Raw genomic sequence first — 20493 nt, forward strand, 5'->3', positions numbered from 1 at the left:
GAAAAATAAAACAATATAAAATTTAAAGATAGAAGCAACATGGTTATAGTCATAAGTGGGAAGAGATAGGTACTAGGAAGGAAGAGAAGAATAATAGTAATACAGTCTTAGTAAATAGTATCACAATGTTGTGGGAATTAGTTGTTTAGCAGAGTGATGGCATTCGGGGGAAAAAACTGTCCTTGTGTCTAATTGTTCTGGTGTGCAGTGCCCTATCGTGGCACGACAAAACCGCGCTACGCAAAATAGCGGAGATTAAATCGCATCGCTAAAGTCGCGACGTCATCACCGCGCGTCATCACCACGGGGACAACAGCGCGGCGACAGAAGGGCATTCTACATACTTCGTTCTTTCCCTCCAAAGGTAGCCCTCCTCCTCCAGCTGACAGCGGCAGCGGGCACGGGGCAAAGTGGGCTGCCCAGCAGCAGCAGGCTGCGGGAAGGGTCCAGCACAGCCATGGGGGGCAGCAGGAAGCCCGCGGGGGGCCCGAGCAGGGCCGCCGACGCTGGCGGCGGAGGAGGACGCAGCAGCGGCGGCGGCTGAGGCTCTCCCGGGCCGGCGAAGCGGGCTTGCCCGGCAGAGGCAGGCTGCCCTCTTCTTCCTCAACAACATCTCCTTGGATGGGCGGCCGCCGCCACCGGGCAAGCCCGCTTCGCCGGCCCCGGGAGAGCCTCAGCCGCCACCGCCGCCCACCCTGCCTCTTCCTCCGGGGGAGGTGCCGGCGGCGGAGGCCGCCCGTCCAAGGAGATGTTGTTGAGGAAGAAGAGGGCAGCCTGCCTCTGCCGGGCAAGCCCGCTTCGCCGGCCCGGGAGAGCCTCAGCCGCCGCCGCTGCCGCGTCCTCCGCTTCCTGCTGCCCCCCGCGGCTGAGCTGGACCCTTCCCACAGGCTGCTGCTGCTGGGCAGCCCGCTTTGCCCCGTGCCCGCTGCCGCTGTCAGCTGGAGGAGGAGGGCTACCTTTGGAGGCAAAGAACGAAGCATGTAGAACGCCCTTCTGTCACCGCGCTGTTGTCGCGGCGGTAGGGTCGTTTTTTTCTTAGCGCTTCGGACGCCGCGGATTTGCCTCCGCACTTATGTCGGCGCGGATAAGGGCATCGCGGTTTTGTGGTGGAACCGTGCCCTATAGTGTCATTTAGAGGGTAGAAGTTGAACATTTATGTCCATGATGTGAGGGGTCTGTAATCATTTTCACAGCACTCTTTTTGACTCGTGCAGTATACAGGTTTTCAATGGAAGGCAGGTTGGTAGCAATTGTTTTTTCTGCAGTTCTAATTATCCATTGAAGTCTGTCTGTCTTGTTTGGTTGCAGAGCCAAACCAAACAGTTATAGAGGTGCAAATAACAGGCTCAATAATTCCTCTGTAGAACAGAATCAGTAACTCTTTGGCAGTTTGAACTTTCTGAGTTGGCACAGAAAGAACATTCTTTGTTGTGCTTTATTGATGACATTTTTGATATTCAGTGTCCATTTTAAGTCTTGAGATATGATAGAACCTAGAAAGTTGAAGGCCTCTACTGTTGATACTGTGTTGTCTAGTATTGTAAGAGGTGATAGTATAGGAAGGTTTCTCCTAAAATCTACCACCATTTTTACTGTATTCAGTGTATTTAGTTCAAGATTGCTCTGATTGCACCACAAGGCTAGTTGTTCAACCTCCCGTCCGTATGCAGATTCATCGTTGTCTCGAATAAGACAAATCATTTGAATGAGACCAATCACAATATAGGCAGTAGGATCAGTAGGATCAGAATGCATATAAATCTTCAGAATTTAAAACATGAAAACACTCTTGTAAAATAAGAATAAAACTTTGAGCCATGATTGGAAAAATAATGGAAAACAATTAACATATAACTCTTGACTTAAACAGCTATCCCATATTCTTAGAGGGTTAACCCCATTGACTGTAAAAATGCATTTTCCCATCAATATATCTGCAGGAGTCCCCCCACCAAACTTTCTACAGCATCAGAAGTTCCTGCTTACATATGTTGACTTTTATCATTTAATATATATTTTCGGATTGATATATTTTAATTATGCTGTCTAAAATGAAGTGATTAGTCAAAATGTAAAACACCCAATATTAATTTCAAAATAGAATAAGGGAAGTATTGAATATAAAGTGAAAAAATAAAGAAATAACAGAGCACACTAAAAATACGCTAGTGACCCTTAAGCTATATAATTTTCAAAAGGTCCTTACAATTTTAGTTAAATGCACCTAAGGGGAAAAGAGAAATTTCTCATATGTTTTTATGTGTCTAAAAAAATATATGAGCAATTGCTGTTGTTTCATGGGAGTTATTTGAAGCATATATGAGGAGCAGAAGAAAAGATACAAATAGAAAGTATGAAAAAATGTCAGGTTATATTGTACTGGAATGGCTAAACAATATAAGATATATAATTAAATATGACTTGTGAAAGAAATGTTTAAACTGGATATTAAAGAATAATACAGATTTAGTTAATTTTGTGCAATAAGAAAATGTTATGTAGGGAGCTACTGAACTATAATTGTAACTATAGAAAGAAACATTTTAAATATTTCTATGAAAATTCAATCCATACTAGTATGGCATTTGCTAGAAACTATGTGATACTCAACCACTTCTAGGTGATAAAATCATCAAACACAAGTATATTTATTTAGCCCCCAAATAAATGGAAATTTGCTACTTTGGGAAATTGTTGCAATGCAGCCAAACTTCTCCTTACTCTCAAAATAGATTCATAAAACACCAAAACCTCTTAGAAGTTAATGGGGCAACATAGAACAGTCTGTTTGGATAGCAAGTAATATCTTCTATTTTAGCTTATGTGGATGGGCAGTCCTACTATACTTGTCCTTACTGGTAAAATATAATAAACTGTATTGCATGTACAACATATTGAATTTTTCACACTATAAGACATACCTTCCCCCCGCCCCAAAAAAGTAGGTGGAAATGTCTGTGCATCTTATAGAATGAATATTGGGGGGGGGAGGTTAGTGTGGCGGTGGTGTTTGCCACCGCTGCCCGTCACTGCTGCTGCTGTTCACCACTGCCGGGGACCACTGGAGCCTTCGCTGCTGAGCAGCTGATTGACAATTAGATCGGCCTCCCAGAATATGTTCTGTTCTAGATGGTGGGGGTCCCCACCATTCCCCACCACCATCAATCCAGAGTGGTGGCGATAGGTGGCGAACGGCAACGATAGGTGGGATCTCCGCCATATAGAACAACGGATTGGTATTCCAGGAGGCTGATTTAACCGCCAATCAGCTGCTCGGCAGCAAAGGCTCCATCATTCCCTAGCAGCAGCAGCAGCTCGGCTCAGTTGACCGGTGGTGGGCGCAATAGAGGGGAGCCCTGACAAGCCACATGCTGGAGCTGCAATAACGTGCTGAAGCTAGGCTATTTGCTGCAAGGACACTAGCCAGATGAATGCTGGATGGATGTGGAGAGGCAGAGGCAGATTTTTTTTGCTTGTTTTCCTCCTTTAAAGCTAATGTGCATCTTATGGTCCAGTGCATCTTATAGTCCGAAAAGTATGGTACTTTCTCCCTTTGTAAAAACAAACACCAAACAAAATTCACACAATTTGGGTTCTGTCAAAAAACAAAAACACTCTCATAATTTAGATAACATTGTTTGCTCTCCTGACTGACATGACAGGACTTGGATGGGGCAGGGCAGCTTTTTGTGTGTAGTCTTTTTAGATTTCTCAGTAGCTTTCAATATCATTGAGCATAGTATTTTACTGGAGTGGGATTGGACATTGGAGGTCTTGTTATACCATGGTTCTGATCCTTATTCAATGGGCAGATTCAGTGTATAGTATTGGGGATGAGAGATCAGTCTGGTAATGCTGTTTTATGGGGTGCCATAGGACTCCACTCTTCCCTGCTATCTTAACATGTATATGAAGCTGCTGTGTATCTTAAAATTTGATGTATGAAATCCCCTCACTGATACTAATTTCACATTGCTGCTCCAGGCAGGGATTGTTGTAATTAGCTATTGTACCCATCTCACATGGAGCATTCTATGCTAATGATACTGGTTGTTTTGATATCTTTTAGTTAATATTCTACAAATTCATTGAAGGCCCACTCTTACATAAGCATGTTAATACTAGTTTTGGGAAACCCATGCTTTGAATGCCATTTGTACAATGTCACTTCCCTGACACATATGTCACATAGTTTATAATAAAGCATATGTACACTATATTTCTTCTCCATTATTCTTCTCCATTATTTCTTCCCCATTAGTGTGTGCAGGTTAGAATCCCCAACAGCTGCATTGATAATAGTTCGAGTGTTATCTTTATATAATGAACATACTGAAATTAGACACTATCACTAAAGACATTGAAAGAATTATGGTGTTATGGTACTGAGTACAATCTTTTTCTAAGAGCAGGAATGCAAATTAAAGCTAATCTGTCAGAATGCCGCCTGTTTATTCACACACACACACACACACACACACACACACACACACACACAAACACGGAAAAGAAACCTCAGCACTTCCTGATAGTGCCATCACCACTTTTGTCACCAGGAAGATCTCTAAAATACTCTATAATGTCTTAAATTTATTACTCCACATCCTTATTGTCTTCTTACATTAAAAACTATATAATAGAAGAGTGCGACTGTAGCTCTCTCTCTCCCATCCTGTCCCATTCATATTCTCTTTTCAAGGCTGAATGTTCCCATTTCTCTCAGCATCTTCTCATAATATTTGTTTGTAATTTTTTGTGTAAATCTATTCCAGTTCTTAAAAAAATGGAACATCACACAAAATACTGACAATAGAGCTCCCAGGTGAACTTTTATCTTTTATAGATTTAGACCAGCTTAGCCGCTATTAATATTGATCTATCATATACTCTCAGAGTTAAATTTTAAACACTTAATTAAAATTACTATTGTTCCATGATTTTAATACATAATATCAACACGTAACTTACAGGTTTGAGTGGATATAACTCAGGACTGGAATACATTGTGGAAGTACAGTATCACTGAAATACAAATGCTTGCCTGTATTTCACTACTTTGGCAGTGTTTATAGAACATATTATTTCTGTGAAAAACATAATTGACAGATGTGATAGGCTTTATTGTCTTGAAAATAATTTCCCATAACACACATCTTAAAAATGATACAACTAATCTTGTCAGTTAAACTATTTTACAATAATAATGGTAAACATAACTTCTTTTGTGTTCTGACAGTTAAATTCAATGTTGGGACTTAAAACAGTCTTTTGATCTGTATAATAAGTAGGTTGCCAGTATGGGGGCTAAATGATTTGTTATGTTGGGGAAAATGCCAAGCTTTTGTGTATATAGGACCTCAGTTTCTTTTTGACTGATTCCTTCGGATTGGTATCAGCAGGTATTGGTGCCTACAGTCAAATTTGATTTGTTTTCTGAATGGTATGGAGAGTTTCCAGGTCTGAGCTGTTAGCATTGCTCCTAGGAGGGTAGAAAAACAGGTCAATAAAGCTCTCATTAAGATAAAAAATAAAAAACTTTTTCTGGAATTATGAATAGTAATTATTAATGGCGATTTGTAGCACACAAGTTAATTTCCAGGAAATCTTGTAAAATTAAAGCAAACCTCACAAAATTAATGTTCTTTTGCTTACATGAATTCCCAGTCTTCTTTTGCCTTGAACCTTGACTTCATCTTTGATGTGATATACACTAAAGATACAGTGAATAACAAAAATGAAATAATTATAAACAGCTAACTTTTTATCATTTTTATACTCCGATTCTAGTGCCAAATATATCATCATAGCTTTTCTATAGTGCACTCTAATCTTTCTGTCTAGCAATTAGTGAGCTGAATGTCAAATTAAGTTAAAATTAATGGTACAGGGAATCTTGTACTTATTAGCTTGAAACTGTCCTAACTGGTAGTGCATAGACGAGCTTTCCAAATGTTGCAAATAGCTATAGATTAGGTATCACATGGTTGTGAAGATTAATGAATGGTCTTTTAGTTTGCTAATTTAAAGCAATACCTAGTAATTAATTCTAAATTATCAGTTGCACAGTTGCAAATTCCTAAAGGGAAATACAAAATTAAAGATAAGGTACATGTGAAATTCCCTTGGCTAACATAATAGGTTTCAAATTGTCGGTGCAAGTTCATAGCAACCGGAATTCATGTCATGCTCAGTTTGAATGGTATTAGGGACCAGGATCTAATGCTGATAATAATTAAAGCCATTAATTTTCCTTTAAAGCATGAGGCTGAAAGAAACATGTTTTTATATGAAACAATGGGTGACATCTATCCATTTGTCTTGCCACAAAAATATCAAGTGTCATTTACCTTATTTATGTATTAATGTGAATAACAAACATATTTTCCTCCATAAAAACTAAATATGCAATACAAATCATTTTCAGTGGTCACCAGATCTATTGAAGTTATTTTTAAATAACTAGCAGAATAACTTCTTGGTGGTTAGAAATTTAACAAATGTTGCATATAATTTCTTGATTTGCCTAAACTCTAAAAAAAGACTAGTTTCCTTTATGTAGTGATGAATTGTGGCATAGATTTTTATGGATTAGAAAATATTTGAAGAATCATATAATCAACTTCTCTTATGTGTTTTAGAATTCTGGAGAGCACTGTAATATTTATCTTTGAATTAGAAAGACACAGATTCTTCTTTAAGTTGTGTTTTCATGGCAGAGATAGTGAATTCTAGAGAACAACATTCAATGGCAAAGTTCACATCCCTAGAGAAACATTTCTTCCAGGTTGTTTTTTGAGGTACTGCTTTCAGCTCATTTTTACAATCTTACAATTCCTGTTCAAAATACTAAGCAATTAAGGCTTCTAACATTTCAACTCTGCTGTAGTCAATATGCAGCAGTGGCTGGAAGACAATCTCAGAGAGAACTGTCACAATCTGTTGCTACAACTATTGATGAAGCAACTGTAGCAAGACATTTACAGTATGTAAAATCTGATTTTGTAGCTATTGCTCTTTAGGATAGATGTAATAGATAAAGGATTAGTAGTTTGAGTGTGAAACTATTTGAAGTGACTTCATCTGCTTTGAATATTGAACTGTACCTTGAGAGTTCTTCATGGAAATCTGGACTCAAGATCATACATATTTTAACCCAAATAATTCTAAAAACCTTACCATTTTGTCAATTTTATAAGCATTCTGAAGAAAAATGAAATTGTGCATACTAATGTACTTTTACTTTAAAAAATGCTAATTTTACAAAAAAAAATCTTCTGCAAGTTTTAACTTGTGATTTATTCCTTTTCATATATCCATTAAACAATACAATTTTACAGAAATTCAGGATAGAATACACACCCTGTTACTGAATAAGAAGGTGTCCATGAATTTCCTTGTCAAAGTATATTGCCCTGGAACTTGTTTGCCTAAGGGAATATTTAAGGCTGCGGATACCAAGTTAGGTGATGAAAAACTCTACAGGGCTTAGGTTAGCTCTTTGGGAAATGAATCTTAAAAAAATTGAGCTATATATCTCTCAGTTCACTGCACCTTTGTCAAGATGAATGAAAAAAATATATTGCTGACATAGATAAGAGAGAGTGAACAAAATGGAAAAATGCATGATAGCAACCAGGAGAAAATACTGATTCACTTTTGATTCAGGAACAGCTGTTGTGAAATTTGGATCACTATGGATTTTATTTTACCATCATTTTCTTTGTTTCCTCTGATATTGACAATGAAATTAAAACATAGGCTTCCTGCTACCTTAACAATATTTTGTGTCCTACTTGTTACATGAATTGTTATAGCAGTGTGGAAGTTTAAATTATAAATAAAATAAGTATGATAGATACATGTTAAATGTCTTGAATATAAAAATAATCTTCCATTTTAATTTTTATCTTACAATATCTACTTAAAATTGGCTATAGATAAGACAGTGATGAAGTAGTAAGAATGTTGGAGTGAAATAGAGAGCTAGAATTGCCTGATATCAACTCAGTATTGGACAGATAACAATATCATTGAAACATGACATGCCTGGAAACCTTTCTTACAAAATGGTATGCATTCTAATTCCCAATGAAAAGGCAGAATTTGCTCATGATTTTTTATCATTTCAAAATTGTTCTGTTCACAAAATAAATTAAGTCAGAGGTTGACATTGGCAAAGGTATCCATGGTGACCTTGATAGGCAAAGACTTAGTTCAGAGCATGAGGTTCAAGAGCCATAAATACCCTAGGAATGGTCATGATTCTGTGGTAGGAGCACAATGTACAGAAAATTTGTATAAGCATGATGATTTACAAATTAAAATGATTCTAACTCTGTTTTTCAAAGATATTGTCAGACATGGATAAAGGCTTAAAGTTAGTAGAAGGCAGACATGTTTTGGCATGATAATTTATATAGGCCCAGGCTATCACAGATGTATTCTTATGTGTAATTTTTCCCAGATAAAAATTGTATATTTAAAATTAAATGATGTAGAGTGTTTATACTATACACTTGAATCTCTCTCTGAACTGTGATGGGGCTAATCAGCTTTGATTGCAAGGTTAATTGCTGTCAACAGAGTTTGATGTTTTTCTATCTCAGTGGTTCCCAAATTTGACAACTTTAAGACTTGTGGACTTCAACTCCTAGAATTCTCCAGCCAGCTCTGCTGGCTGGAGAATTCTGGGAGTTGAAGTCCACAAGTCTTAAAGTTGCCAAGTTTGGGAACCACTGTTCTATCTCTTTGATTTTGATGTGTCTGCAGTAATATGTTTGCAGACTAGGTGCTCAGTATCCATAGTTGAAATGTCAGCAGCAGCAACAGGCCTTGTGGTGCTATGCCTCTAGGGCTGAGATATGGTTCCTCTGAGTCAGATTTACCTCAACCTCAGCCTCTTCCTCTTCTTTTCTTTGCTGTATAATAAAAATATAATAATGATATTGCAGCTCTCAACAACCCCATAAAGTACCACCAACCATATAGGCAATGCTTGGACCGTGAAATAATCTCAGTTTAAGAAAGGATCCAATTGTAACTGAATAAGTGAATTAATATTAAAAACATTGTCGTTGTTGCCCTATAATAAATACATTAAAAGAACTATTGTTCAGTACAGGATGCTTATAAATAGATATGGAAATGTGGCTGCTAAGGCATGATATATGACTTTTTCCAGTCCAAATGCTTCTAGAATTGAACATTGATTTATTTTGAGATACCTCTTAACTATAGAAAAATAATTATTAAGTGTTCAGTCTAAACAATGATATGGGTTTATCTATTTAAGCATTTTTATTCTACCACATCTGGTAGCTTACAAAATACTGTATCCATAAAACCTATAAACTCACTCCATTAAAACCAGACCAAAATATAGTAATTTCTATCCAACTGATTTTTATGGATACTGTGATATTTACATACATTTATAATTATTCTGTCAATTCTATACATTATTAGGGAAATATAGCAAGATGTAAACATTAAATATTTTAAAATTAAAACATTTTCAACTTCTGTTTTTAATAGGTAACTTTTGAAATACATAAACAGAACCTTTCTCGGATGTTCAGGGAATATGAAGAGAAAGGAGACGAATGCTGCAGTGCTGGTCCATCATCCATTATTAGAACAGTTTCAGGTATTAGTAAGGCTGCCGAAGTTACAGAGAAAGTCCACCTTCTTGAAAAAAAAGAAGCTGACACTTCTATAGTTGATACTGAAAACAGAAGCATGAACAACAGCATTTTGAAGGATGAAAGTCGATTACCTGATTTTGAAGAACACAGTAATTTAGAAACAAACAAAGAAAAAAACAAAACAGAAAATATTCAGAAAACTCTTGATTTAGATGAAGTTCCTAGTTTGGATCTTCCCCTACAAGCCCAAGTGACAAAACAGAGCTTAGAACATACTGCTGAAGTTATTGGAATAAACCATGAAGAAAAAGAAATAAGTACTAGTGATTCACAATCACCTTTAGAAAATGTTGAAATAGAAAGTCCAGAAATGTTAGAAAATGTAACACCAGAAGTCTATGTGGAGGAAGATGAAGATTTTGTTGATTTAAAAGAGGAGACTAATCTGGCACTTACATCAGAACAATGTGTTCCAAAATCCATTGAGGAGCATGATTTGTGCGATAGTCAAGTAACCTCAATTGTACAGCAGTGCACTGCTTCTTCAAAAGAACCTGTTTCAATAGAAGTAGTACCTGAAATTGTTGAAGGATCAGTGGAAACAGAACAGCAGGATTGCTTGCCAGAAATCAGCAGTCCTGAAATAAACAGAACTCAGCCAACTTCAGACACTGAGAATTACATTGATGACAAAAATGCTAATCAACCCCAAACCAAGACAGTTGTAGATAGCACACAACCACAGACTTCAGAAGCAATAATTGCTTCAGATAAGAAAATTGCCAGACTTGATGTTTCCAGCATTGCATCAGATACTGAACGATTAGAATTAAAACCTCATGCAAATCCAGAAGTAAACCATCCTCCTAGAGCCATTTCTGAGGTAGGTTTTTCACTGCTATCTACTTAAGTAAGTTAAAAAATATTTACCAGATAGCATGATTGTGTGTGTGTGTGTAAGAATGTCTGTCTTCTTAGCTAACTTTTTATGGCAGTTATAATTATGAATGTTAACAGATTTGTAAAGTCACCTAGAAAGATTAAATGTTTTAACTGCAAATACTGTAAGGTTGAGATTAAAATGTCACATATTTTTTCTGTATTAAATTGTTTTAATAATTTACAAATAGAATGCATGCAAGATTTGCATCACTTATGCATTATTCCTAATTAAAGTGATGTTCCTAAGTGCTTCCCTCCTGCAGAAATACCTTCCAATGGATAATCATCAAGTTACACCACACTTCCTCAAAGGAGGAAAATCACAGGCAGCAGCAATTTATGCACCCTATGTGGTAAGGTCTAGCTGCTGCTTATTCTTACCTTGGCTGGCAGAGATGGTGGCATAGTTGCTAAGTAGTATATAGAATTGATATGACTGCTTAAGCATAGTCCTCAAATAATCATGATTTTATAAATTAGTATTGACTATACCTGTAGAGTATGAACAGCTTTACCTGGAATTAGATATCTGCTAAGACTCAGATGAAATAGTCAGTGTGACCTTCATCTTGGCTTACCTCTCTCAATATATATTGTTTACAAAGACATCTAGGCAGTATGATTCATCAGATCAAAATGTAGCAACTCCTGCAGATGGGCAGAGGAAGGATTCTAGATCTACCATGTTCCGTATCCCTGAATTCCGATGGTCTCAAATGCATCAGCGCTTGCTTACGGATCTTCTCTTTTCTATAGAAACAGATGTACAAATGTGGAGAAGGTAATGTCTACAAAATCTTAGGCAGTTTACATAGTATAAGCAAAATCAGTAAAATTGTATGTTAATAAAAAGTTGAATTATATTTTTAAATGGATGAATTGTATATAACCGAGTCCTCAAAATTGAATTGGAGCCTTTTGTGACCAAGTTGCAGTAGCATCTTCTGAAATGCTACCCATGTCAAATCTTTTTTTAAAGTGTTGATTGAATAATATTTTCATATAATTCAAGGATCGTTCAGGATCAAGAATCACATTGCATTAAAAATATACTCTTTCTATACATTTTTCCTTGTGACTTTACTTTATTTGAACAGGAAAATAATGCTTCTTCAAAATTCAATTCTGTAAACTTTTTTTTCCTTTCAAACTTGTTCTAGTTTACTGAAACACTATGATTGCGTTTTTAAAATGAGGTTCAGCAACACCCAGAAGTACTGAGAAGAAGTTGCACAAGATGTTCCCTTGAGCATTAGGATGTTATTTAAAAAACAGAATAAAATATTAGAAAATGTTCTGTGAGAGATTAGATATGAATAGAAAGGACCATTGTCTAACTGTCCAATCTGAAGTTACCTTACATATATCTATGGAGTTTCTCAGTCATCGAGGTCATGGTTGTCCCAAAAGTGCTTTTTCATTTATTTTTTTTACGATAGAATTTTTTTATTTTCCATTTTTCATAGCATATAATCACATGTATACTATTACATAGTCAATATCATGTTGTATTATTAAGTAATTACATCAATTCATCTTACCATCAACTACCAAAAAAAACAAAACAGTTATTCTTTAACAGGCTCTTCCGCTCTCCATACACCATATTTATACCTTATAGGACACTTTCTTCCCCCTCTCTCCTTCCCCTTTTTACATCCTTTCCTCCCTCCATCATTTTCTACTCTACTTCCCCTTCCTTTCTCCTTCTCCTCTCTTCCCTTACCACTTCTCCTTGTACACCTCATCTTCCCCCTCCCCCTCTCTCCTGTCCCTCTCTTCCTATCTTTCTTCTCTCCTCTGCTTCCCACTCTTCCTCTAATTCACTTAGTGTATTTCAGCTTCAGAGCAAACTCCCTTTTGTGTTTATGGTATTTATAATTCCATTTCAATATACATAAAAAAGAAAAAATAACAGTATACATGTACAATTATAATACCTTAAAGTCCAACACCCCTCCTCCAACTTAGTAAACTCCGCTCCCTCCCCCTCCCCCAACCCCCCCAACCTTCCCCCCCTGACTTCCCAGAACCAATACAAGGTATAAATCTTTAACAAATACAGTTTAAAATATACATAAAGAGAAAGTAGAAAATTAATAACGTCTTTGAATTGAGCTTAGCTCCTCCTTGCTAGGCTAACTATAAACAATTTGTATCAATTCTGATCTTAATCATAAGCTATCTGAAATTTCCTAGACCCATATTTATTTTGAATATAGTCAATCCATTTTTTCCAATCTCGTTTATATCTCTCGTTTGAATAGTCAAGATATGCAGATTTTTAGCCATCTCTGCTAAGTTTGTGACCTTCAATGTCCATTCTTGGATAGTAGGCAAATCTTCCTTCTTCCAGTATTGTGCCACCAACAATCTAGCTGCAGTTATCAAGTGCAAGATCAAGTTAATCTCTACTGCTGTACAGTCAGTAATTATACCTAACAAAAATAGCTGGGGGGTGAACTTTATCCTTTTTTTGAGAACATTTTGCATAATCCATCATATTTTTATCCAGATTGCCTTAACCTTTTTGCAAGTCCACCATATATGAAAATATGTAGCGTCCATACAATCACATCTCCAGCATTTAGATTGTAAATTCAAATGCATAGAAACCATTTTTGGGGGATCTAGATGCCATCTGTAAAACATCTTATAAAAATTTTCTCTCAGGTTTTGGGCCTGTGTAAATTTTACATTTCTCACCCATATCTTCTCCCATGTATCCAACATTATTGGTTCTTCAACATTTTGAGCCCATTTAATCATACAGTCTTTAACTAGCTCTGTTTCAGCATCAATTTCTATTATTACATTATATAATCTTTTTATATGCATTGAACTTTGGTCTCTAATTTGTTTAAATAAATTATCCTCAACTTGCATAAAGCCAGTTTTTTGATCTATTTTCCATCTAGCCTGTAACTGCCCGTATTGAAACCATGTTTGAATTACCTTTTCCTTTTTTAATATATCCAAAGATTTCGAAAAAGTGCTTTTTCAAAAGGCAACTGAACATTGTTTTTCCTTGAAGATGTTTCACTTCTTATCGAAGAAGCTCCTTCAGTTCTGAGTGAACTCTGAACACTCATAACCAAAAGAGCTTCTTGGAGGAGAAGTGAAACGTTTTCAGGGAAAAACAAAGTCCAGTTGCTTTTTTGAAAAAGCATCTTTGGGCTTCCCAACTCATCAGTTTTAGTCTATGGATTGACCAAAATGAAAATGTATTAAATCACATGCAGTGAATACTTTGGTGAAAGCCCAAGAAATAGAAGGAATTTATTGCATTTATTTGTTGTAACAGGAATTAAATTTCTTTCATTTTTATTATTATTTTTGCTTAGAAAGTGAAGTTTGCAATATCTTTATAACTTACTGGTTTCCTCTTAGGGGGAATGAGTTCAAATCCACTTTATTAATTTATTTCATCACATTTAAACACCACTCATCTCATTGTCTTAAGTGACCCTTAAGGTGAAATCTGATAATTTATTCAGTGTTTTTTTGCAGGCATTAGATAATTCCTAATAATAAATATTCATCACATACTTAAACATAGTTTGTGGAGTTCTATGTTCTGGAGAAAATTAGAAGGATAAGGGGAGGGCATTTTCAAGTTAAGATGAAGATGCATTGGTAACTTAGAATGCTGATGTGTAATTCTTGGCTGCAGGAGAAATTTCTGATTGATAAAAATAAATAATACTTCAATAAATAAGTATTTTGTAACACTGCAAGAAAACTTACACATACTCTGTATATTTTATTTTGGAGCAGTCATTCTACCAAGACTGTGATGGACTTCGTGAACAGCAGTGATAATGTCATCTTTGTACATAACACAATTCATCTTGTCTCTCAAGTGATGGACAATATGATTATGGCTTGTGGTGGCATATTACCTTTGCTTTCAGCTGCTACATCTGCTACGGTAAGAAATTCAATTTCCAATACACAAGTGGTGTCTTTGTGCATTGGATTATACTAAACTAAAATTATGCTCACGTATGCTTGCTTAGGGCTCTGCTGGGGAGGGGGGGATTTGTTCTGTGAGCCAATACCAAAAAACTGAATTATGTGACATGGATTTTGCCTTTCTTTTTCTTGAGTAAAAAAGGATATAAGAAAACATTCTCTCAGATCCAGTCTAAGTCTGTTAAAGATGAGATACTTGGAATCATTCTGTTTCTTTCCCTTCCTTGCCCAAATGTGCTCACATTCTATAATATTATCCAGGGGCATATGTAAGGAGAGCAAAAGGATAAGATGACAGTTGCAACCTCGTGATTGAAGCATTGCCATTTATATATGTTTATGACATATCAGTTTATCATTTCTTCTTCCAAGACCAGGAAACAATTTTTGAATACCAGATTGGAGTGGTGGCCTATTTTGTGTTTTTGGCCCTTCTAATCTTTTTTGCTGTTAAAATCTTATCATAAATGCATTTTTTTGCTTTACTGATGAAATCTACCATAGAATAAAATAGTTTGAGACATTTCATAATTAATTTAAGAGAGCATTCTCAAAACTTTTGAACCACATTGCCAGTTAAGGAATAACATATGCATTTATTCATGCACCTTTACTCTCATATGTTATCCCTTTCCCTTATTCTCAAAAGTCCCATAGGGACCCCATGACTTTGATGCAGTTCCTTTGCCTATATATAACAGGGCACCATGACTGTCTGATGAAAACAAAAATGTGTGATGTGCTGTCATAAATTTCCTTTCTGGGAAATAGGCAGGAATTACAGAGGGTTTTGGAACTGACATGGAACTTTTGTATCCAGAAAAGGGCTTAAAGGGAACAAGATTATCTCTGTGCTGTTGGCATGTTTCCTAATCATTTTTTTCTTTCCCAAGAATGTGCCCATCACTGTTCAATAGATTGCTAATTTTTGTAAATTACAATCACATTCTGATTTATTATGTTTTTTACAATTTTGCTGAAATATTTGTGCATTTTATTTCTATTTCAGATCTTTCTTTGTAGTAATTTAAAGTTTGTTTATTATGGTATTTGGCAATCAAGGGTCATTTACAGTTATACTTGCTTCTTCATGGAACCAGTTTTGAAACAGTTCTCTTTTATATTATTTATAAATAATAGAAATTATTTATATTATTTGGTCTAGTGATTAAGACACAAAGCTAGAACCAAGAAAGTATAGCATGAAAGCTGGCTGGGTGACTTTAGGCTAGTCATTTATTTCAGCCCACAAGGTCAGGCTCAGATAATAAACCAATTGCTCAATTCCTTCAAGTTGATTGGGGGTGGGGGTGGGTGGGAGAAGAAGGAGCAGAGCCTGTGTTTGCAGGAAAAACTTTTGGAAGATAAAATATTATTTTGTATTATTTATTAGAACAATATACTGTATTTTTAGGGAATATTAAATTATAGCATCAATACAACAGAAAAAAAAATCTAGAGGACATTAAGATAAACATTGAGAAAAGAGTTAATCATTAAAACACTAAGGAAATATTATAATCCTAATTGATATTTAATAGAATTATAAAAATGAATATGAGCAAACATGTTACTATTGAGCAACCTTCTTCAATCATTATCCTCTTAATTTCTTAGAATGGGAAAATAGAGATAATCCTGTTCCAATAGTAATTGGAACCGGTGTTTATTATTTATATTGTTATTAGTTCCTAGATTGTTGGACAAATAAATTGAGACATTTCAACCATTAATTCCATTTGTACAGCTAGTCCTCATTTCGTGACCAGAATTGGGACTGGTAACTTAGTTGTTAAATGCCATAGCCACTGTGAAAAATCATGTGATCATGACTACTTACAATTTTATTGCAGCTTCCCCTTTTCTCCACTGCATCATTTGGAATGCTTACCCTAGTGCTGGGATAACTAGCAAAAAGAGAATTAATGTTTGAGTTTATATTTATTGGAGAGGAAAGGATTAGAAGAAAGTCAGGAAGCACATATTAGACTATGGTAATTTAGGAAGGTATATAAAAATAAATCATTTTTCATTCTCCAGCATGAATTGGAAAGCATTGAGCCAACTCAAGGATTATCAGTGGAAGCTTCCATAGCATTCCTTCAAAGGTTAATTAGCCTTGTGGATGTATTGATCTTTGCAAGTTCCCTTGGATTTACTGAAATTGAGTCAGAGAAAAATATGTCATCTGGTGGAATTTTACGGCAATGTCTTCGACTTGGTAAGCAAATAGTTGTTAGCATTAAGATGTTTTTTTAATCTTTGATAAGTTATCTTAAATATATTCACAAAGAAAATTCCTATCAAAGTTATAATGTCCTTGTATCCATCTAGAGCTGTGATGGCGAACCTATGGCATGCATGCCACAAGTGGCACTTGGAGCCGTCACCTGTTGCTCTTTCGGGTTCCAGTGTGCCAGCCAGATGGTTTCCACATACACGGGTGCGCATGCACATGCCAGAAAGATGATTTTCCTGTTTCCAGTGTGAACATGCACATCAGCCATTTGATCTTCTGGTTTCTGGTATGCATGTGCATGCAAAGACCAGCAATGGCAAGATGCGGAGGGTATTCTGGCGGTCGCTTTCTAGTGGAAGAGAGCTGTTGTCCAGGCCTGGCGGGCTGGGGCTTCCGTCCCTCCCCATCCGAGCAGGCTTCCTGCCCAGTCCTAGCCCTTCAGGCCAGGGTGCATCCGTGGTCCAGAGCACCTGGCTGGCCACCACGCATCTACCAAAGAAGCATGACTGCTTCCTGTCCGATACCATAATTCTGGCCTTCCTCCTTCACAGCCCCCCCCCATGCCAGAAGAGCAGCAGAAGCAGCGGCAACACACAGGCAACGTTTGCTAGCTGCACAAAAAGCCCTCTTGGATGGGGAGTGAGAGAAGCCCCAGCAAGCTGCCCAGGAGAGTCGGAGGAGAGTGCAGCTCCTCATGCATAGAGACATGGAGGGAGAGAAGCCCTAGCCTGCCCATCTTCACTGCCACCACCGCTTCTCCACACTGCTTCCCCAGGAGGGAAGTCCCAGTCTGACCATTCTGGCCAGCAGCTCTGCTCCCCTTCCTCTTCTGGATTCTGGGGCGCCCCCTCACCCGGTTCTCACAGCCAGCAAATGTGGGCTGGAGGGCTGGGGCAGTGCAAGAAGCCCACTCGGGTGGGGAGGGAGGGAAGCACCAGCCCACCCATCTTCGCTGCCATCTTGTCCCTGGAGATGGTAGTTCTCACACTGCCGCTTTCCCAGAGGCGGGAGGAGCAGCAGGCTGAGCAGCCAGCCACCCAGCCACCAAACGTGGGCTTGGGTGGCCTGTCGTTCCTGCCCTGCCGCTGCTGCTCTTCTAGGGTGGAATGGCTGTGCAGGAGGAACGCCGGAGATATGGTGCTGGATGGGAAGCAGTAAAAGCTGTGTTGGACAGGAAGTGGTCACTTTTCCTTGGCAAAAGAGGTGGTGGGGATGTGCAGGGGCTGGCCTGCTCTTCTGCAGTGCCCAAGCTGGCCAGGCTGGGAAGCCCCAGCAAGCTGCCCCACGGTGGCCGGTGGAGAGTGCAGCTCTTCATGCATGGAGACATGCCGGCTGGGAAGCAGTCACACTCCCTTGGAAGAAGTGGCAGGAGAGGGGGGGGGCTGCACTGGCTTGTTCTGAGGCTGGGAAGAGGCTCCAGATTTCCAGCGGAGAGAAGCGGCATTCCATGCCCAACTTTCTCTCACTGTCCAGGGCAGTGAAACTGGGTAGTCAGTGGGGATGTTCCACCGCCCCAATGGGGACCAGGGGGGGCAGGCAGGGTGGTGTAAGAACCCTCGAAAGGGAAGGCGGAGCCAGCGCATGAGCATCAGGCAGATGGTCTTCATATGTGCATGTGCACCAGAAACCAGCAGACCAGATGGCCGGTGCACATGTGCATGCTGAAAACCAGAAGATATCTGGTTTTTGACGTGCGCGCACTCACACACGTGCACTACCATTTTGGCACTCGGTACCGAAAATGTTTGAGTATGCTCTTGTTTTGGCACTTGGTACCGAAAAGGTTCGCCATCACTGATCTAGAGCTCTAATTGCCATTTATATAAAAAAGGCTGTTTGGAGAAAAGTTCTGCTGAGTGAAAAAGGAATTATTTCTTCCTTTCTAAAAGGAATTGGAAATTCTTTAACCTTATATGCAAAACATTCTAGAATAGCCAATCACTATGTTCTAGAGATGAGTCATATATTTCTACAAGTAGATGGTTCAGAACCATTCTAGATGCTTCATGGCATTGTGTTTTTATCATCAGAAACTGCTTTCAGTCTGAAAATCCAGTGCAAAAATAGATGACTCGCCCACAGCATAGCGTGTAGATAAATGGGACATTTTGGAAATCAAATTGCAGCAACATTGAATGTTTTACACATTCCATTGTAATTAAAAAGTAAGAAAATGAAATATCACAGAACTGAAAATTAATTAAATATCTCAATAGAAATATCCCTAAAATGTGTCCTTTCATTTTAGTATGTGCGATAGCCGTGAGAAATTGTTTGGAGTGTCAGCAACAGCATATGTTAATGAAGCCTAGTGGAGAAAATGTTAAGCGTCAGAAAATAATACAAAGCCTTATAGCCTCAGGAAGGACTGGAGCAAAGGCAAGTGGATTTTTTAAATCAGTATTGGCAAATAATGAGTTTTTCTCCTCTGTATCTAGATGAATACATTTATGTGACTTTTTTATTTTAATGTAAGTATTAAAAACCAAGTATGGTTGTTTAATTACCTAGACATTTATTTTAAGTTGTATATACAATGTAATAATTCTACATATAAATGCTGTCACTTTTCAGGAAGAAAGATGTACTAAATGTAACTCATAAATACCTTTAGTTTCTTTGCATAGTTTTATTTTATTACTGGACAGTCATGATCTGTTGAGTCAAGGCTGCCCAGCACGGCAGAAGTGCAAGGAGACTGGCAGAAAGTGTGGGGTTGGGAAGACTTACCTGAGCAACTTGTGGCCTTGACTGCAAGGTTCCCCATTGACTTTTCCCCTGCAAGCTTCCCAGGAAGAAAGGAGCAACTTCAAACCCAGTGTCTGCTATCAGCCACAGTTATATAATTTCCCTGCAAGCTTCCCTGCCTTGGCTTGTGAGAATGTGTCAGGGAAACTTGTAAATAAGGATCATGTGTAGTCCTTTCAGGTATATTTCCTTACCTAAAACAGAATGACCATGTGTGGACAAAAATCAGTGGGAACAGGAGCAACTTCTGACTTCCTCATTTAATTTCTTTATGGGAGAAATTTTTATTGACCCTCAGATATCTTCCTTCCTTCCTGAGGAAGCGAATGAGGGATTGTGTGAGTGGCTGTGATAGAATGTTGAAAATGAGGATCATGTGATGATCGGCAATGGCTGAGCTACTGAAGTAGTTTTAACTTCTTCAAATTTCATTTTCTCAGAAGTAATGGATCTTGGCATTCTGTAAGTCCATTTGGGGTACAATTGTTGACAATTGTTTGCCCTATGATGCATATTTTTAGCCCAGCTAAACTTTATATACATTTTTGAAAATCTATAATTTAATTGATTTTTCATCAGATATAGATAGATATATCTATAGATAGATATTCAAAATTAAATAATACATGCCCTTTTTTTTTTGAACAGAGTCCAGTTGATATTGTAACTGGAGGGATTTCTCCAATAAGAGATATTGACAGACTTCTACAGGATATGGATATTAATCGGCTCCGTGCAGTGGTATTCAGAGATATAGTGAGCAACTTTTCCTACTTAATTCCTTCTTTTAATAGTCATGTATAGTTGTTAAACTTATGTACCATCCAATGATACCAAAATCTAATGATGTATATACAAGAATTGTAAAATACTGTGGGACTAACAAATCAGGAATTGAGATCATGTGAAAAGCTTAAGATCATATTAACAATTGTTTCTGCAGGT

General features: G+C 37.7%; 1 protein-coding gene across 1 annotated transcript in view; it reads left to right on the top strand.

Annotated features, from left to right (window-relative positions):
• Positions 1–20493, top strand: part of LRBA (LPS responsive beige-like anchor protein) — a 383648-nt gene that overhangs the window by 63227 nt on the left and 299928 nt on the right. The window contains 6 exon segments of the mRNA XM_032223698.1: positions 9535–10527; positions 11192–11367; positions 14364–14517; positions 16602–16782; positions 19049–19179; positions 20197–20304. Of these exon segments, the coding sequence (XP_032079589.1) occupies positions 9535–10527; positions 11192–11367; positions 14364–14517; positions 16602–16782; positions 19049–19179; positions 20197–20304 (1743 nt within the window).

The sequence above is a fragment of the Thamnophis elegans genome, chromosome 9 (assembly GCF_009769535.1).
Source record: "Thamnophis elegans isolate rThaEle1 chromosome 9, rThaEle1.pri, whole genome shotgun sequence".
Taxonomy (NCBI): Eukaryota; Metazoa; Chordata; class Lepidosauria; order Squamata; family Colubridae; genus Thamnophis; species Thamnophis elegans.